Source organism: Brachionichthys hirsutus, chromosome 5, assembly GCF_040956055.1.
Source record: "Brachionichthys hirsutus isolate HB-005 chromosome 5, CSIRO-AGI_Bhir_v1, whole genome shotgun sequence".
Lineage (NCBI taxonomy): Eukaryota > Metazoa > Chordata > Actinopteri > Lophiiformes > Brachionichthyidae > Brachionichthys > Brachionichthys hirsutus.
In genome coordinates, this window is record NC_090901.1 from 5883821 (window position 1) to 5901558 (window position 17738).

The window sequence follows — 17738 nt, forward strand, 5'->3', positions numbered from 1 at the left end:
GTGTTTATGACACAGTCCGGTTGTAGGTCAGATTTTATACTGAATATTGTGTTTTAATCTTTGTTTTATCTGCAAAGAGAACTGTGTTTGGATAATAAAAACAATTGTGACCCTGTCGTCACGTAGATCGTGATTTACCCACGACTCGGGTCTAAAAAATATGAGAATCTGATTGCTTTTCTTTCATTATTCCACACATTACCAAATAAAACTACATGATGAGACTTTATACCTCCGCTAAGGAGGTTCCGTTTCTGCTGCCTTCACCAAGACACTGGAATTAGTAGTAGAAAAACAGATTTGTCTCTTCAAAACCTCTGGATCTAGATCCAGAAGAAACCACCATTACTGAGCTGTTTCTAACCTAATAATGACATCAAAGTGAATCCAATTGATAAAGGTTTGTTTTCATGGAATCTAAAAATAGAAAATAAATGTAGGACAATCATTTTTGGTGTAAATCGCAACACAGTGGGACTGAGCTGCTTGGTGGAGGTCTGCGCTCTGAGTGCTTCTCTTGTTTTGTTTGGGGGTGTTTCCCCCAAATCTGAATGATCACTTTGGAAATAATAATTTACCATTCATCCATTTTTCCCCCCACTGATTTGAATCTGAATTTGTAGAACTCTCTTTGCTGGTGTTTCTGAAAAGTTCAAGAGAATTTTCAGTAAACACAAGATTCCCATACAGTTCAAACCTGGCAACACCCTGAGACAGATGCTGGTAAAGGTACATTATTATTCATTGCATATATTATATCTGATGCGTGAATACGTTTGGTTAATGCAGCGCAAACCGGTTTACAGTCCAAAGAACATCCCGACTCTACTATTTCTATTTTTCTTCCATTTATTGCTTACAAAATACAAACATAAAAACATAAGAAGAGGCTGTGTTGCTTGTGTGAGTGTGTAACACAGGAGCAGGCAGAAAACACAACCGATAAAAATGCTCCACCCCTCCGCGACGAACACTTTCGCTAGTCAGAAAAAGTCACTTTTCTACTTCACATACAGCGAAAAGTAAAGACTTTGCGTACAATGGAATAAAATCACATTAAATAATACAATTAAAATAAAAACACACACAAAACAAGATAAAATACTGAAATATAAAAGCAGCTAAACAACCTGTCAAGATGACAGAGAGGAGGAGGACAGACGGTGCAGCCGTTTGAAACGGAACCGAACAATGGCCGCTCCGTCTTCCCTGCAGGTCGACGGCAGCTGCACACCAGGATCGCACCTGCTTGGACTTCCCTTCACTCTTCAAACACTGCAATAAAAACGTAAAAATAAAAAAACGCAACCCCCCCCCCCCCATTCACACATGCAACCAGCCCATGCTCCCCGCACGGCATCAAACTTGGCTACACCCACTGGAGCGCCCTTTATATCCAAAACTGGAAATTCAATATTGTTTGTACAATAGTCATTAGCATTGCTTTTTCTTTTGTTTTTTTGCAAACTACAATCAATGAGTTTCCTACCATCTCTTTATTACAGGAAGATGTTTTAGGCTACAAGGCAGGTTGGGAGAGAAACACAGAGGGAATGTGGCGGCGCATCAACCCGCTTCTCCATTTCATTTTCATCTGGCACAACTTTTTCAGTTTTATCATCTCCCAAAGTGTCATGTGGCCAACTTTGGTCAGCGATGCTTTTCGGTTCACACATGAGAGCGGTGCGGCATCACTGCTTTTTAGGGGCGGAGTCCCTACCTGAAGTGACATAAGAACATAAATAGAGACAGGGAGTAACTACTGTCATGAATCCGCCTGTTGCCGTGACAGCGGACAAGATTCTCCAGTAAGCAAGTAGAGATGTTAAAAGACTCTAGTGTGCTGAGCCCTATACTAGGACCCCTCTACTTTTACGGCTTTATGCTACTGAGAGTGTGGTGGAACGTTAACGGTATGCAGCCATAACACTGATCACAACCTGAACCACTGGGAACTGGGAAAGTATCGCTCGGGACGTTCGATTTAGGAGTTTACGGTTCAGTTCTTAAAGTCGGGACTAAACGTGGCAAGAAAAATAGAGGGGGCTAAAAACTACCGATTGTCCAGAAACAAGGAAGGGTGTTCACTGGGAAGCGCCGGCACTGCCAAAGGTCTCTTGGGAAGCGTACACCATATACAGGAAGCCATCTTGGTCCCGCTCACGTTCGTAGACCTCAGAGATGGCAGCCGACACGGACACCATGCTGTGACCGTTCACCAGCAGGAAGAAAGCCTGGTTGGAGTTCAACTGGAGGCGCCTCCTAGAGGGGAGGCAGAGGCATGACAGTGAGAGGAGAGGACGGGATACCCGGAAACAATAAGGGAGGATAGAGATGGTAGAGGAAACAAAATGGAATGGAAATGAACATAAAAAAGAGAGACGAAGGAAGGAAGTGGAATGGGAGGATGAGAGAGCAAACAGGTGGAAAGAGCGACAGAAAAAAGGAAGCAGGAAATAGATTTACAAAAGAGAGGATAAGAAAAGAAATGGGTGGATATTAGGCAAGGAAAGAAAATGAACTTAGAGGGAAGGAAAGAAAGGAGAAGCAATTGATGAAAAGGGAAGTAGAGTGAGATAGCTGGTAGGGAATGACGGAATAAAGGAGGAGTTCAGGCTTGCCTGATGATCTTGATGAGTTCACTCATGTTGACGTGGTCTGGAACCAGGAACTTGGTCTTGTCCAGGATGGGAAGCTGCTTCTCTCCTTTGTAGCGCTCAATGATCACCTACAGGAAACAGACGCATGATCAAAGGTTCCCACTGGTGGAGCCGAGCGCCGCCTCCGTGGGTCCTCCCTCCTGATGATCATAAATCATACGCTTCATTCCCCATCATAAAGAGGTTAGGGTTAGTCATCTATAGTAATCACCTTTCTGTTTTAAATGAATTAGGATCATTTCAACTTTTCCACAGTAAAACTGTTGGTGGAGATGAGATTAAAATAAATGCAGAAGTGAGCCGCCCTCTTCACTGAACTGCTGGACAAGCAGCTCCTGCTAGCCGGTCTGTTAGCCCACAGACTCAAGCCTGGATGGAGTCGCATTGCAGTGACACAGCAGCCTCTAACCCCAGGAGATTACACACACACACACACACACACACACACACACACACTGGCGTGCTTTTAAGATCAGTCCTAACACGGAGCAGCAGATGGACGGCTGGGGAGTCTTCCCATCTCAGTCTGATACTAGAAAAAGACAATCAGAGATTGCAGACCCTCGCCTCCAAAAGACTATTCAATCTTGTGAGACAGTAAACAGTGCTTCCGGATCAGAGGGGCCAAACCTGCTCTAGCTTGCTGCTCCGGAATGTACTACAAGCCATCTTCTGGACTCTTTTTCCCATCATGCCATTCGTGTCCCTCCCTCTTAAAGTGGCAGTTTACAGCACAGGCACAATTCCAGATGTAAAAATAATTCCAGAATATGGATCCAGATCCGGATCAACGCCATTCTCGGGGAGGACCGAGCCACGGACAGAACCTTCTTTGTGTAAAAAGTTCAAGTCGATTGGGTTACTAGTTTTTGAGTTATGCGCTCAGACAGACAAACAAACAAAAAAACAAACAGACAGACAAACAAACGCACCCAATTGCAATACCCTCGCCTCCCCTTCGGCGAGGGTAAAAATGAGGTGAAACAGGAGGCGCCTCTTTATTTCCTGAGTTGCTGCCAGAAACATCCCAACAGATGTCAGAAAGCAAACAGCGTCTATGACTACCGCACAGTTCAGAATGACACCAGGATTTATTTTGTGTCGTGTCGTCACACTTCTGGATTATATGCTGCCTCGCTGGCTTTCCTCAGCCGCTCTATGTGAATGAATGAACCTTAACTCACGGGGATCTTGTTTGGGTGCTGCTCCCGGATCAATCGGACATCTTCAACTCTCTGCTCTGTAGGGCAGGAAGAGACAGAAGGTTAGTGTGTACACACACACACACACACACACACACACACACACACACACACACACACCAATGTGTAAAGGAAATGACAACAGGTGGTGTACATAACAGATTTGGTTTGTTCATATTAGCACGTTTAGGACTCCTTTAACAAGGTTATTGACTAAATATGCGGTTTCAGCGGTTTGAAGTTGGAAATGTCTTCTGCTCCGCTTGAAAGAATCAAAACTGAAAGTGAGACAATCAAAGGCAGCGAGTGAGATGAAGCTTTGAGCTCCCGTTTGCACCCATTGTTAGGATAATTCATTCTACTGGGGTATGATCATGCTAATTCTGAGGGCATTGTCCTGGGGCTACTTGTAAACCAGCATAAGTTTCTGGCCCAAGAACAGAGAAGCTCCACATGAAGACCTTCCCTCATGACCAGGGAGCAACAAATAGTCATCAGATCTCAATCAAATTAAAGAAACGGGAAGCAGTTGACCAAAAAAGCATTTTCTGTTCTGTCACAACACGGATTAGTCAGTATTGCCACCCAATGGGAAAATTCCCTGTGGTTCCCTGACTCAAGTTATGACCACTCATCCAGACCTCAGGTTTAGGGCCCACTGGTTCATAGTAGCATGAGGATAGCCTAACAAGGTCGCACTGTAAACAACCAACAACTCGGAGAGCGCAGACCTCCACCAAGCACCTCAGTCTGCCTATATTGTGATTTACACCAAAAAACATTGCCCTACATTTATTTGATCTATATTTTTAGATTCCATAACCATGAAAATGAAATTTTAGTACATTGAATTCACGTTGATATTATCGGTTTAGAAGTTATTCACTAAAAACACACTTTCAGCGATGGCGGTTTCTTCTGGATCTGGATCCAGAGCTTTTGAAGACACAACAAAGCCGCTTGTCCACCACTAATTCCAGCGTCTTGGTAAAGGCAGCAAGAAACAGAACCTCCTTTGTGGATAAGAGATAACCGTCTCCTCAGTTATTAAATATATCATCACCAAAATGTAATCATCTCTTCCTGGTCCTATTCCCAACTTTTCCTAAAAATCAAGATCCATCCATAAATGTATGTTGGTAAAAGTAAGACAAACAACAAAATAAAACATAACAATCGCTGTTCCTTAAAGGAAAATATCACAAGACGGCTTTCAGACGGATAGCTGTGCCTACAAGTTCAACTTTTATCTGTATTACAATATTTATTACAATTAAATAACTTTATCCCTCTACTTATTTGTCTTTTCTCTAACGGCCAAGCCTGAAAAATCCAGCATCAGATTCCTGAAAGTATTTAAAAAGATGATCATGAAAATACTTCTATTACCATATTTCAATATTAAATCAACACTGAACACGTGAGACCTCTCCGCTGCCAGAGACGTCACGTGCTCACGTTGCGTAAATATAGACCAATAAGGTGGCGTTAAACAGGAGTCTGGTACTTGTAGTCATTCTGAGAATTGTATTTCAGGGACTTCAATCATTGTACACAGTGTGTGTACATCAGGAGAAACAACTCGCTGACTGTCACGTCTAAGAAAACACGTTTAATAAAAACACACTTAAATTAATTACCGAAGAAGTTAGAGAGAAGATATGGTTCAACATCTTGTCACAAATATCCTTCAAACAAAAAACAAGTCTGAGTAAACTCAAGTTTACGTCTCATTTGAATATTTATATCAAAGCCCCAAACATCCCATCCCCCAATCCTGCAGCTCTTTCTCTAGCCTGCGTGTCGACACCACTTTGTTTTTCTCCCACCGCCCTGACGCAAACAAACAAACACTCTTCTCTTCCATGTTTTAACTTGAATATCATCCATTAGTCTAGTTTCTTTGAAGTAAGATGACAAGAAACCGAACCTCAGCGGAAACGCGCTAAAAATGAACGAGTAATACTCGTTTAATAACTTCTGACTCCCTCGTCTGTTCAGGCCCGTTCTTCTCCGGAGATTAAAGATGTTCGACAGCTACAAACATCCCGAACGGCCCCAGTAAACATGGAGGGGCCTTGTGTGTGTGTGATGGCACCTACCGAACGTCCTTCTTTGTTTGAAGGTTTTTTCCGAAGGCATACTGCGTCAAAGTCGACCAGCAAGGCGGCAGACGGAACAGATTTAGCGGCTGCGTCACAGCTCAAATATAAAAATATACAAAACGATTTTTTAAAAGACGCCTTAGCTTTAAAATAGAAACGGAAGAGAAGCGCTTGTTCAGAAAGTGGCTGATGTCGCCGCTTCCTTCCTCTGATCTGCTCGCCGTGTTTTGATCTGGATGAGCTCGCGCACGCAAAAACAAACCAGTCAGCTGGCCTCTGACGTCACTCACCCCGCCCCTTCGCCTGAGTCAAATTCTATTATAAACACAATATAAGCATTACATTACAGAACTTCAAGTGGTTCTATTAAACTATTTAGAGATGATTCTATTTCTATTGATAAGAAATGATGATACGTCATTCTTCAATAGTAAGGAGAAAGGGACAGGTGAAACTCACCTCGTTTTCCACAGTTGAACTTCCGCCACAACCAAATTATGTCACTTCCTGTAAAATGGCTTTATGGAATTGTAGTCCTTTTTTAGGGCAATTGAGCACGTTCTCACGGGGTGGAAAATTACTGGGACATGTAGAATTTGAATAACATAAGAAATATAGTTTCACCACACTCAATGTTATGTTGTTTTTAGACACCAGACGGAGCAGCGCTCCTAATCTCATTGTGTAGCAACTATGCCATGACAATAAAGGCTTTCTATTCTATTCTATTCTAATTTTATAATAAAATAAAGTTTAGTCTAGTTTATCAATTTATTTAAAAAAAAATTATATATAATTTTATGGCCTACACTTCTTGAGATAGTCGATTACATTGCACTGCGGACACGATGAGATTGAGGATGTGTGTCACCAAAAAGGTGTGTAAAATACAAAATATTTAAAATGTATTTTATGTATGGTTCAATTTGTTGTAAATATTTGGCATATTTTATAAAAAAATCGGGGACACCAGGATTAGCAGTGTGTACCCAGGATTTTACCAGATCTAATCTATGCAACAAACAGATATTGAAATGTACAAATTTCAGTGATTTGCAATCACAAAAATAATTAAATGTCAAATTAGAAGCAATAGGAGTAGCATCACCAGTGGAAGGTCCAGCGTTTGGATGAATATTGACAAAGGTCAGCAACATGAGGATGATAAACGCATGTCGGAGAACAGAGCCAAAATAATATCGGTGTATAAATAATGACTCTTCATCTCTGGTCTTGATCACCATTTGATGATAGTAGGGAAACAATAACTAGATGCAGTTTCAATTCTAGTCCAGTAGGTGGAGAACTCTGATCACCTGTTGCTAAAATCAAGTGGAGCTGCTGGAGCTCTGGTCCAAGCTCTGCGGAGACCTGGCTCCTTATGGTCTCTGCAAATATCACCTCTGTTGGACTCACCTCAGTCTGCATTAAATGCTGCAAGGGAGACGTTAATTAACACCCTGATAATTTAAGGGTCTGGTTTAAATCAATTTTCCCAAAGCAAACAGAAAAGATAATAATGATGGTTTAAAAACGCATATTTAAATTGACATACATGTAATAATTTCCACCTTTGTTTGAAGTCACTGACTACATGATGAGACCACTGGCTGTGCAGCTCGTCTCCTCACCTTGTTCCCAGGTATTCCTGTTAGAACGGCTCATGTTGCCGCGTGTTGGTTTACACAAAGGACCTCCCAGTGTGTTGCATTTTTAGGCTCGGCCATGTTGCAAAGTTTTCCCAGCAGACTTCCACACGAAACCCCCGGTTGGTACTCAGTCAGGTGTGCAAGTAGTGTAAAAAAGGTTGCATCGGGATTAGTGTTTGAGAGTGTGTGTGTGTGTGTGTGTGTGTGTCTGAGTGCACTTGATATGAAGTCAGTTAGAAATAATCATACGCCATAGTGTGTCTTTGTCTAAGCGCGGTGCAGAGCTGTGACTACTGTGTGTGTGTAGGTGTGAATATGAAGCATCAACCCGTCCCCGCTCTTTTCAGGTCAAAGGCAGCTGTAGACAGTGATAACATGAATTGTTAGTTGGGATTTTGGACATTGTGTGAGAGCCCTGTCCTTTGAGTCAGGGGACACTCCAACCATTGGGTCAAATATTTGTTGTCAATATTTAGAGTCACTCGTTCCCTCCTCGGTGTGCTCCGGCCGGCTCCCTCCACCCATTAAATGCTGAAGCTTTAATTTCATCCTGTTCTCCAGGACCGGACTCAGTCGCACAGACAACCGAAACTCTAATCCACACGATATGAAATGTTGACACGGCTATAGTCTTATATATCACAGGAAAGAACAATACTAGAGTGGTCGATAACAATAACGGGAGAGGAATACAAGGGGCAAAAAGTGAGCTGGGGTCTGCATGAAATAGTTTGTACACATTATTTAGGACGCACTCTCTTCCATTCAACCTGGTTGTTTTGCTGCATTCGATTTAAGGAAGAGACAAGGACGGACGAAGCACAACTGGTGTATTTTATTTGTGTTGTCACCGCAGGGATTATGATTTGTAAGTGAGATGAATTTTTGGGGGGGTTGTTGTCAAGAGAATTATGTAAAAACCGCTGGATGGATTATTGCTAATCTATGCAGAAGGATGGGGCATGGGCTGGAAAAGAATAATATATATACAGTATATCTATATATAGATATCTATATATAAAAATGGTCCATTATTAAAAAAAGAAAAATTTGCCCCTAATGACACAACATCTACTGAACGGATCTCCAGAGATTTGCAAGGAGGGTAGCCAGGCAACAGATGTGTGTGCACCTCTATGCTAATGCTTCATAATAATGAAAGAAAAATCATAATTATGATTAAATACAAGCTAGAAATGAGCTTGAAGACAAACTACCCATCGACTCTTTACTTTATGTTTTGGAACAAATATGTTCCTCCCTTTCCTTCAGGTGTGCATCTAATTCTATCGGACACAGTGACACAAAGTGAGTTTACTACAACAGACAGGCAGCAGCTTAACACTGAACAGCTGTGGAGTAAAACGGAATGGCAGTAATTACAGAGAGGAACAATAGGGCACGAACATTTAGAATAATAATAACGTGGGTATTTTGTGTGTGTGTGTCAGAACATGATAAATATTTTCTGATCCATATGGTTTCCTCGTCTTCCTTCAACATCTCCCCTGAATTTTACACCGGTTTGAAATGGAACATGGAGCACAAAGACCCCACACTGCTCTCCTCGTAGCGAGGCTCTTAAATCCACCAGAGTGGCTTTGAAACCACAGCAACGAGCCTTCAGGAAATACTCGTGCTGTGTGCCAGCGCTGGGCCGATGATCAGATTGTGTTTTACTGGTGTCTGCTCGGGTGATTTTGGCCTCGTTGAGTGTGACACAGGTGTTCCATAAAAGTCATGTTTTTAGTCAACTCTGTTCTACGTCATACAGCCATAAAGCAGGGGCTTTGATAATGAAGTCGTCACTCCAACAATTAATGTGATACAATCATTAACCTCGTCTGTGGACTCGAGTCTTTGGTAAATCCCTTTGAAACAAAAGTCAAATAGCGTTTGGCCAAATTATCTCTTGACATGTTGTTCATTAAAAAAAGGAATTTTTCATTAAAAAAAACATAGAGAAGCACAGGGTTCAAAAACGAGACAGTTTTGTTGTGAAAATGTACCCCGATTTCAACTGGATCTGTCTCCTCAGGTATTAAAGACAGAACAAATCTGTTGACCTGCTCCGATGTGGAATCGACTCAGCTATAAGACGATGCTTGTTCGAAATATACATCTCTAATATTAAATGTACAGAAGGCCCAAACGCAAGGGTACCACCATTTCTTAGAAAAATCTCAATAACATCCGCAATCTGGATCCGGATGAAATACAGTGGTAATATGGAGATCCCCATCCTACACGATTGTGTCAAATTCCATAAACATCCGTCAATAATCAATCAAGCTAGTCCTGAAAATTTTATCAAGATCCATCCGTAAAGTTTTGAGTTGTGTTGCTAGAGTGTTGCTAAGTGTTCAAATAAATCACAATTCCTATTTTCACCTCAGTCAAGGAAGATGGTTTCATCTGTCTGTTATTTTGTCGGCAGGAATAATAGATACATTGAAATGAAAATGTCCCAGATTTAATGAAGGAACAGGCACATAAATGTTCGGTGATGGTTGGTTTTCTTCGGAATTTCATTTCACGTCTGTGAGTTGGGGTTGAGGCTCTTTCCGTGTCCACACTCGCACACCAGTTCTCAGAGGTGTTGAGAAAGAGCTCTGAGAAAACGAACGCTGCAACAGGAAACACTGTTGATTGTGGCCTTTTCAGGATTACATTGGTTGTGCTGTTGCCACGGCAACGGCAATTAGAAAAGACCGGGCTACCAAGCAGAGAGCAGTTATGTTTCTGTAGCAACCAAGGTCACGGAGAAGGCTCCGGGCTTTTCTGATTCGTACACAAACAAAATATTTTACTTTGTGCTGGATTCATGTCGTCGAATCTGATCTCACTCTGCGCTGAAGAATCCTGCAGCACATTCAGCTTGGGTCCGACAGCCTTCTTGGCTTTTCGGGAGATTTGAAATGCTGATAATTGCTCACTTTTTCTGTGAAGTTCAAGCTAATTTTTCCTGCAGAGAACTGTAAAAAAGTAAAATAAAAAATAACCCTTGTAGCATGAAACTGGATCAAACAGCTCAGGTGTTGCTTGAGGATGAACAAACACACCAGCAGTCTTGTTTAGATGTTCCATGGTCATCCTGTGCGCTCCTATGTGCAGGCCGGTCCGTCCCCGCTGCGTCCCCCCCCCTGTAATTCATTAATTATCGCAGCATGTTGTCACACACCAGCTTGCACAAACACACTACAATCATTATGACATAACGAGCCTCCGTCTACAATCCAGTGTTTATTGTGCTTATGCAAAAGCAGCTGCAGAATACATGCTCATCAATCCCGCTTCCCTCTCGTCAGCAGTCGTTTCTTTCCAACTTCTACAGTAACACGTTCTGCCCTCCGTTAGTCCATCCGTCTCCGACACACGGCATCTCCGGGGTCCGCTGCAGCAACAAGGGGCTAGGGGGGTACACTCCTGGGTGTGTTTGTTGCCTTTACTGCATACGATTATCATGGAGGCCTCTTCATGAATGAGGCTGGACAGACGTGCACATGTTTATGCTTGTCTTTCTGTTTTTAATGGCATATCTCATATGTAAACACGTCAGGTGTTGAGGATATGGACCTCACACACCGTAGCCGAGCTGGACTCCATTTGTATTACACTTGTGTGTTCATTATAAGGCTTGATGGCATTAACACATGCAGTGAGATGTTTCTGAGCACGATCCACTGCCTGAACAGCTAGTGCAGAAACAGATTACCAGATGGGACAAGTAGTGAACCTGCGCGCGCACACACACACACACGCACGCACGCAGTCAAAATTCAAATCTCACTAGAAAAGCACTCAGAGAGCAGACTTCTGGCCAAGCACCTCAGTCGCCCACAATATTGTGATTGACATTAAAGATTATCGTCCTACATTAATGCTATAATTTCTTTTTTACTGATAACAGAGACCCCCCCCCCCCTACATGACTGTGTCAAATTCCATAAACATCAGTCAATAATCAAGATATTGAGGAACAAAGCTCCATTTACTGCAATGTTAACGGTAATTTCAAAGCGATGGAGAATCCAGGATCTCTTCTGGATCATCACCAACATGTTATTCTTCCTGGAAACATTCCCAACATTTCCTGGACATTTCACCAGGATCCGTCTGTAACTTTTAGAGTTATGTTGCTAACAGACAGACGGACAAAAACACGACCTCCTTGGCGTAGGCAATAAAACTCCCTTCCTCTGGAACCTTATAAAAATGTAGATTATTTTATTGACATAAAATATATACAAAGTGACAAAATGTAAAAAAAATCAAATAAATGTAAAAAACAATAAAATACAATAATTACCTCCGTCCACATCCAACAAAGACAGAATTTGTGGAGCGTCTAGTCGTGGACAAACTCCACAAGCGGCTTTCTGCACATGGCGGGAAAGAGAAAACACTTCCAGCTACCTGCGGCTCCACCACCTCCGTTCAACATCAATCACTCTCTTTACATCGCCATTTACACTTACTCCAGCCTTTCCTCCCTACAGGCTCCTCTTTGTTCTGCGGAGGACGGGGAAAGAAGGAGCAGGCGGACGCGGAGGAGGGGCAGAAGTGTGATGGAGGGAGAAAAGAGAAGTGGAACAGTGGCTTCCATCAGGAGAGGACCGCTGAGGAGGAGAAGAGGGCGACTGTTGGGTGGCCTTTCGTGCTTCCCGTTGGGTGGATTGTCACCAGTAAGTGGCAACAGAAGCCACAACAGCCCTGCAATTATGACTGCGTGAGAGTTTTTGTTGCACACATTCACAATGTCCTCAGGCGCAGACGTGCCGCATGTGGAAGTTGACGACGTACTCCGCATTCGTCCGCTGGACGGAGATGGCAAAGGGTTCGAAAGGGTGGAAGGTGAAGGCGACAAGGCGTCGCACCGCGTGATTTACCGGCCGCCCCAACAGACCCGCCTGGATCTTGAACTTCAGCAGGCCTGAGTCCCGGGCGTAAAACCTAGAGGGCGAGGGATGAAGACAAAGCAAAACGCTTTTTATTCAAAAGTCGACCCACAACTAGGAGACAATAATAATAGCTAGTAGCTGTTAGCAGCTAACTAATGCTAGAATAAATGCAGCTGAGACAGCTCAAAGTCCAGGAGTTCCTCCCCTTCAGAGCAAAAGGGGAGGGGCCTCCTTGTAGTTGGGTGGACGTAAAACAAGGCGTTGCAGAGGACGGCCTGCACTGCAGCAGGACTGCGTGAAACGTCCTCACAGTGCAGAGACACGCTGCAAACATGTCAGACAAACACGATGCAGCAAACGCCCTCAGGCGGGTGACGGCGTCAAAATGACGATCCCTTCCCGTGTATCGCTCGCTTAGATGCAAGGAAACTGATGAACTCCCACAGGAATGTTGCTGAACACAGTCGGCAGGTAAATGTGACTGTTTTAACAAAAGTCCGAATCCAAATAGACATTAAAGAAGTGGCTGTGCGGGTGATAATTTATTTTTACCGCTGGTAAAGACTGATTTTCAGTCTATTTGATGAAATAACAAAAAAATGCCAGCCAGTTTTCTTTCGCAGCCATAAAAGCTGAGCATGAAGACTTTTCAGTGGCTGCTGACATAATTCATCTTTCCTAAAATGACCTTTGAAACAGGAAAGCAACGTATCGATAAAGTGGTTCTGCCACGACTGCTAGTAATCACATGACAGACCGTTACCTGATGGGGTGGTCTCCGCAGGTTTTGGGTCTCTCCATCACTGACACCCACTTGTCGTCGTAGCTGAAGAGGGAGAGGTCGAGGTAGGGGCTGCTGCTGTAGGACTGGGCGCTGATGGGGAGCTGACCCAGCAGCCGGCGCACCGCCTCCGTGTGCCCGCCGTACTTGGCGTTCACGATGGTGTCTTTGAACCTGAGGTGCAGACGGACAGGATGTCAGCAAGGTGACTGAAACGTTGTAAACTGGCTGTATGCTAGCTGTATGCTAGCTTCTTGTAAAGCGGTACAAATCTCAAAATTCAATCAGAGCTCCTGCAGCCATGACAACGGTCTTTAATGTCTCTCTTTTATATCCAGATTAAGTCCTAAACGCTCTTCCCTCCTGCAGGCAATCGCCACTGATCTGGTTCCCTTCCTAACCACCGTCTTCAAATTCCCCCCCCTGACATTTTGGCTTCAGAACATCAGGTGCAGACGTGTCTTTCATTAAGAAAAGATCCTTGGACAGACAGGACGGTGACCCAAGTGCACGTGTTGAATTGATATGGTATACCGTAAACTTCCTAAAAGAAGAGCACCCCCCCTTTTGGACAAAATGATTCTGCACTCTATCACTGAGGTTCTATGTGAAATTAGTGGCATATTATTTATCAAAAAACAATCTATTTACAACATCTATTGCAACTTGTACACAATGGCAGCTACATGTATGAAGATACAATATTTCCTATCAATTAAGAATGCATAGCACTAATATGTTGAACACAATTGTAACTAAACTATCTAGTTTAGATTTAGATTTTCTTTAAATCACACAATATTTGCCTAATAATCGAGAACTGGCTATGCATAAAACCTGAAGTATTCCCTCAGTACCTTCTCTGAACCTGCCGAGCGTAGTTGTTGGATGAAGCCGAGCAGGGGAACTGGACCGCCTGGCTGTGCAGCGTAGCATTTCTGAAAAGGTCGCAAAAATTCTCAAAAAGCTCCAGCAGCTGGTCGGAGGTGTTCTCGAAGACGGCCAGCACCTCCGTGGACACCATGTTGTACACGACAAAGAAGGATGGCTGCGAGGGGAAGACAGGAGTGATGGTTTGGATGAAAGAAACACAGACTTAGGTGTTAAAGCTACGCCACAATCCACCCTGGTCTTCACCGGCGACAAGCCAAAGAAGTCAGCGACAGTGACGGGTTTATTAGAGCAAAACAAATCATTCCGTTTGGCTTTTAGATACGAGTAAAGAACATGAATGTAAATACGAAACTCGGCGAGATGAATAGAGCTCGTGTCAATAAAGCCCATTAATTAGATCCATTTGTTGTTGACCATGAATGGACAGCAGGAGCTGAAGGAGAAACGTGTCCTTGGAGACGCGAAGGAGGGTCAGAGTCTCGCAGCCCAAACAACAAAAGACACGAGCGAGACAAGGGAGCGCAACAAAGCGAGGAATCTGCTGCCGCGCATTCCTACCTGTGAGGGGTCGGTGACTCGGAGCGTCACCACGTCTTCGCTGGTGTATTTAATGAAAAGGTGGTGTTCATCCAGCAGCTGCATCTTCCACATCCTCAGCCGCCGCAGCTGATCAAAGAACTGGAAGAATCTGGCGACAGGAAGCGAGAGCTGGATGAAGAGCGGAGACTTGATTCAAGATTGGAAGGAATAAAGTCAGAGTAACGCCGTTTACCTCCTCTTGGCGGTGGCGCTGCCGTCCTGCTCCGCCCTCCTCCAGAGGTAGACCAGCAGCCTGTGTTTAAGGGAGTTGATGGTTTTGTCAGTGTACAGGCGGGGGAAGCCCGGCTGACTCTCAGTCTGAGCCTCGGTGTAAACAGCTGAAAGAGTCAGGAGGTCGTCCTCGTAACAGAAGCGCCCGATAGTTCTCACGTCGAGAAACGTTCCTTCTGGAGTGACCTGGGAAAGGGAGGGAGTAAAAAAAAAGACACGAGGGAAGATGGAAATAAAGATTTTCTTAAGTCCATTTTATTTTATTTAAATGTGGAAAAGACTTCACAGATGCTGCAACGCATCTGCCAATAAGCTGGAAAGCTTTAACTGCAGCATGTCAAGCCAGCATAATCTGCTCACCTGAAACACATGTATGGTCTGCTGCTGGACAGACAGCACAGCCAGGATGTTCCTGTAGAGGTAGAGGCCCTGGTTGTGGGACAGGATGATCTTGTCACACTTAAAGGACCTGGTGTCACACAGCCTGCCTGTGTGGAGGTCGATAATGTGGAGGGAGTAGTCTTCTAGAGGAGACCGAGGGTTGGGAGTCACAGATTCGTTGTTCCGGTACACCTTGTGGGTGATGGAAAATGAATGAAAGGGGCAGTCTGAGTCAACAAATCAAGCAGTTTCTGGTTTCCTGGGTGATCGGTATCGTTACCTCAAAGAAGAAAGGCTGGGGCTCCTCGGGAACGTACACAGCCGACCCGACGATGACATACCGGCAGTCGTCTGTGAAGAGGCTGCACTCCCTATTGAGGTGTTCTCCGTTTGAGGCCACGTTAGTGACATGGAGCAAAGAGAAGAAGCGTTCAAACAGGCGGCCTCGGATGTTAAGGGAGCGCTGGTCATTGGCCGTTAGCAGAGTCTCTCCCTCCTGGCCTCTTAGCAAATCTTGAGCTGCCTGGCAGCCTTGGTATTCATATATCTGCAAGAATAGCATAGGATATTAAAAACCTTTCCTCATCACTCCGCTTCAGGTAAAATGGATGGACAAGTCATTCAAGGATTCAAAAGAAAGGTTTCAGTCTTACCTCCAGAGACGTCTGATCGGAGGAGAAGGCGATGAAACAGCGTCCGTCTGGTGAGAACTTCCTCAGGAAACAGGGGGGCTTCTCCACGTTGACCACGGTGAAGTTGGGGAAAAGGTTCTGGTGGAAGCAACGCACTCTGTACCAGTGAGCTCCGGGTCGGCCTGAGCAGATCCTTCGCCTCTCAAGACGATGAACAACATTTTGGTTCTGGATCCGTCTGGGTTTTAGGGTCGGAGTGTCCTCATCCATTATTGTGATTGGAGAATGTTCTAAGAGCGGAACTTGAGATCAATCAGACGGGTAGCCAGTCAGACTACATCACAAGAATAGTCCTGCGACTGCTGCTTTGTAGAAAAACAACAACAAGGGAGTTAGGATTAAGTCCTAATTTGGTTTGCAAGCAAAAATGACATTTGCATGACATGAAATTGCTGAAGTTAATCCACAGATAATGATGATAATCCCAATATCAAGCAAAACAACACAGCTGCACAACGTCACCTAAAGCAGGAATATTTCATTAACATGGCGTCTGGACTATTAGAGGTGAGATGCTCAAATGATGCAAAAGAGACTGATCTAAAGTCAACAGTACGGCTCAGGCTGCAAAATATTTCTACATGCAATACAACAGTATAATGAAGGAGTTATTGTACAGATGTAGAACCAATCAGAGACAGCATCGAGGTTATTTTAGAAACACCACAAAGCTCTTTTAGAGCTTCACAATATTAAAGAACGCTCCTGAGACAGTGTAATCAGCTCAGCCCACAGAAATAGTATATTACAGGTAATTTAAACAACCAGACATTGAACACAAAGAGCAATTTACTCACTTCCTCGTTCGGTTTGTTAGCAACAACAGGTGAAGCTAGCGAAAGACCGTCTTAATTCACGTTCCAAAAAAAAAAAAAAAGATGTTTAGTTTAAGAGGTTAAACGCAAAAATGGCCACATGCTTTCACATTTCACCGAAAGCCCGTCTGTCTGATGTCTTTACGCGTCACCGATGTGATTGTTGTGAAACGGTGAAGCGCAGAAGAAGAAGAAGAAGAAACCAGGAAATGAAGCACTAGAGCTGATGTGAACAGCGCCGCAAAATCCGCCTCAGGTGAAACACAGTACTGCAACTTTGATGAGAAGACATTTGTATTGAAATAAATCTCATATTGATGTAATCTGAACGTCTGCGTGTATCTTGCGTGTACAATAATACATTTAAAATAGCATACCGTTGTCTCAGAATTTTTATTTTGGCGACTGAACCCTCTTCGGTATTTCTCTCTAGGACTGCATGATATTAATGCCATCAAAACAAATCTTCACGTCCCTCTTTAAGTTGGGGATGAGGCCAGAAGGTCCAAACCTGATTGCCTGCTGAAGTGTCTCTGTCCCTTTATTGATGCCTATTTCTTTTTCTGAATAAGTGTAGTTACACCAGTTAGTTTGTTATCATTTTGGCTAATTTTGAAGGTCGGTTCTCCAGTCCACATGCCGGTGTTTCCTTATTCAAGACACTTACTCCAGTATTCAAGTAATATTGCTCCAGTTTTTGACAGTCAGTGGTTCTCACATACAGTCGCTAGCCTTCACATCTATAGCTCACCGCTTGAAAGACACTTGTTATTTGTTAAATCATGTTTGAGCCATAGCAAACAAACAATACTTGAATTTTTGTCCTTCATATCGACAAAGGTAATTTT

At 43.6% G+C, this 17738-nt stretch overlaps 2 protein-coding genes across 2 annotated transcripts; both read right to left on the reverse strand.

The window, feature by feature from the left end:
• Positions 1 to 831: 831 nt before the first annotated feature.
• map1lc3b (microtubule-associated protein 1 light chain 3 beta) lies at positions 832 to 6186 on the reverse strand. Its single transcript, XM_068739070.1, has 4 exons — positions 5965 to 6186; positions 3845 to 3900; positions 2622 to 2728; positions 832 to 2262 (listed from the first exon to the last, which is right to left on the reverse strand). Exons 1-4 carry the CDS (start codon positions 6002 to 6004, stop codon positions 2085 to 2087), a joined length of 381 nt encoding a protein of 126 aa, XP_068595171.1. The 5' UTR covers positions 6005 to 6186; the 3' UTR covers positions 832 to 2084.
• Positions 6187 to 11840: 5654 nt separating this feature from the next.
• det1 (DET1 partner of COP1 E3 ubiquitin ligase) lies at positions 11841 to 16285 on the reverse strand. Its single transcript, XM_068739675.1, has 8 exons — positions 16037 to 16285; positions 15664 to 15930; positions 15363 to 15575; positions 14965 to 15188; positions 14751 to 14880; positions 14156 to 14346; positions 13281 to 13472; positions 11841 to 12569 (listed from the first exon to the last, which is right to left on the reverse strand). Exons 1-8 carry the CDS (start codon positions 16283 to 16285, stop codon positions 12380 to 12382), a joined length of 1656 nt encoding a protein of 551 aa, XP_068595776.1. The 3' UTR covers positions 11841 to 12379.
• Between the last annotated feature and the right edge of the window lie 1453 nt (positions 16286 to 17738).

Bases quoted from the DNA above. Each gene is read 5' to 3' on its own strand.
- map1lc3b (XM_068739070.1), bottom strand. From the start codon at position 6,004: ATGCCTTCGGAAAAAACCTTCAAACAAAGAAGGACGTTCG. The intron at 2,729-3,844 runs GTGAGTTAAGGT...TGTTTCCTGTAG, and splicing joins AGCACCCAAACAAGATCCCC to GTGATCATTGAGCGCTACAA. The intron at 2,263-2,621 runs GCAAGCCTGAAC...CCTCCCCTCTAG, and splicing joins GAACTCATCAAGATCATCAG to GAGGCGCCTCCAGTTGAACT.
- det1 (XM_068739675.1), bottom strand. From the start codon at position 16,285: ATGGATGAGGACACTCCGACCCTAAAACCCAGACGGATCCAGAACCAA. The intron at 15,931-16,036 runs GTAAGACTGAAA...CTATTCTTGCAG, and splicing joins CCGATCAGACGTCTCTGGAG to ATATATGAATACCAAGGCTG. The intron at 12,570-13,280 runs GTAACGGTCTGT...CTCGCCCTCTAG, and splicing joins TGCGGAGACCACCCCATCAG to GTTTTACGCCCGGGACTCAG.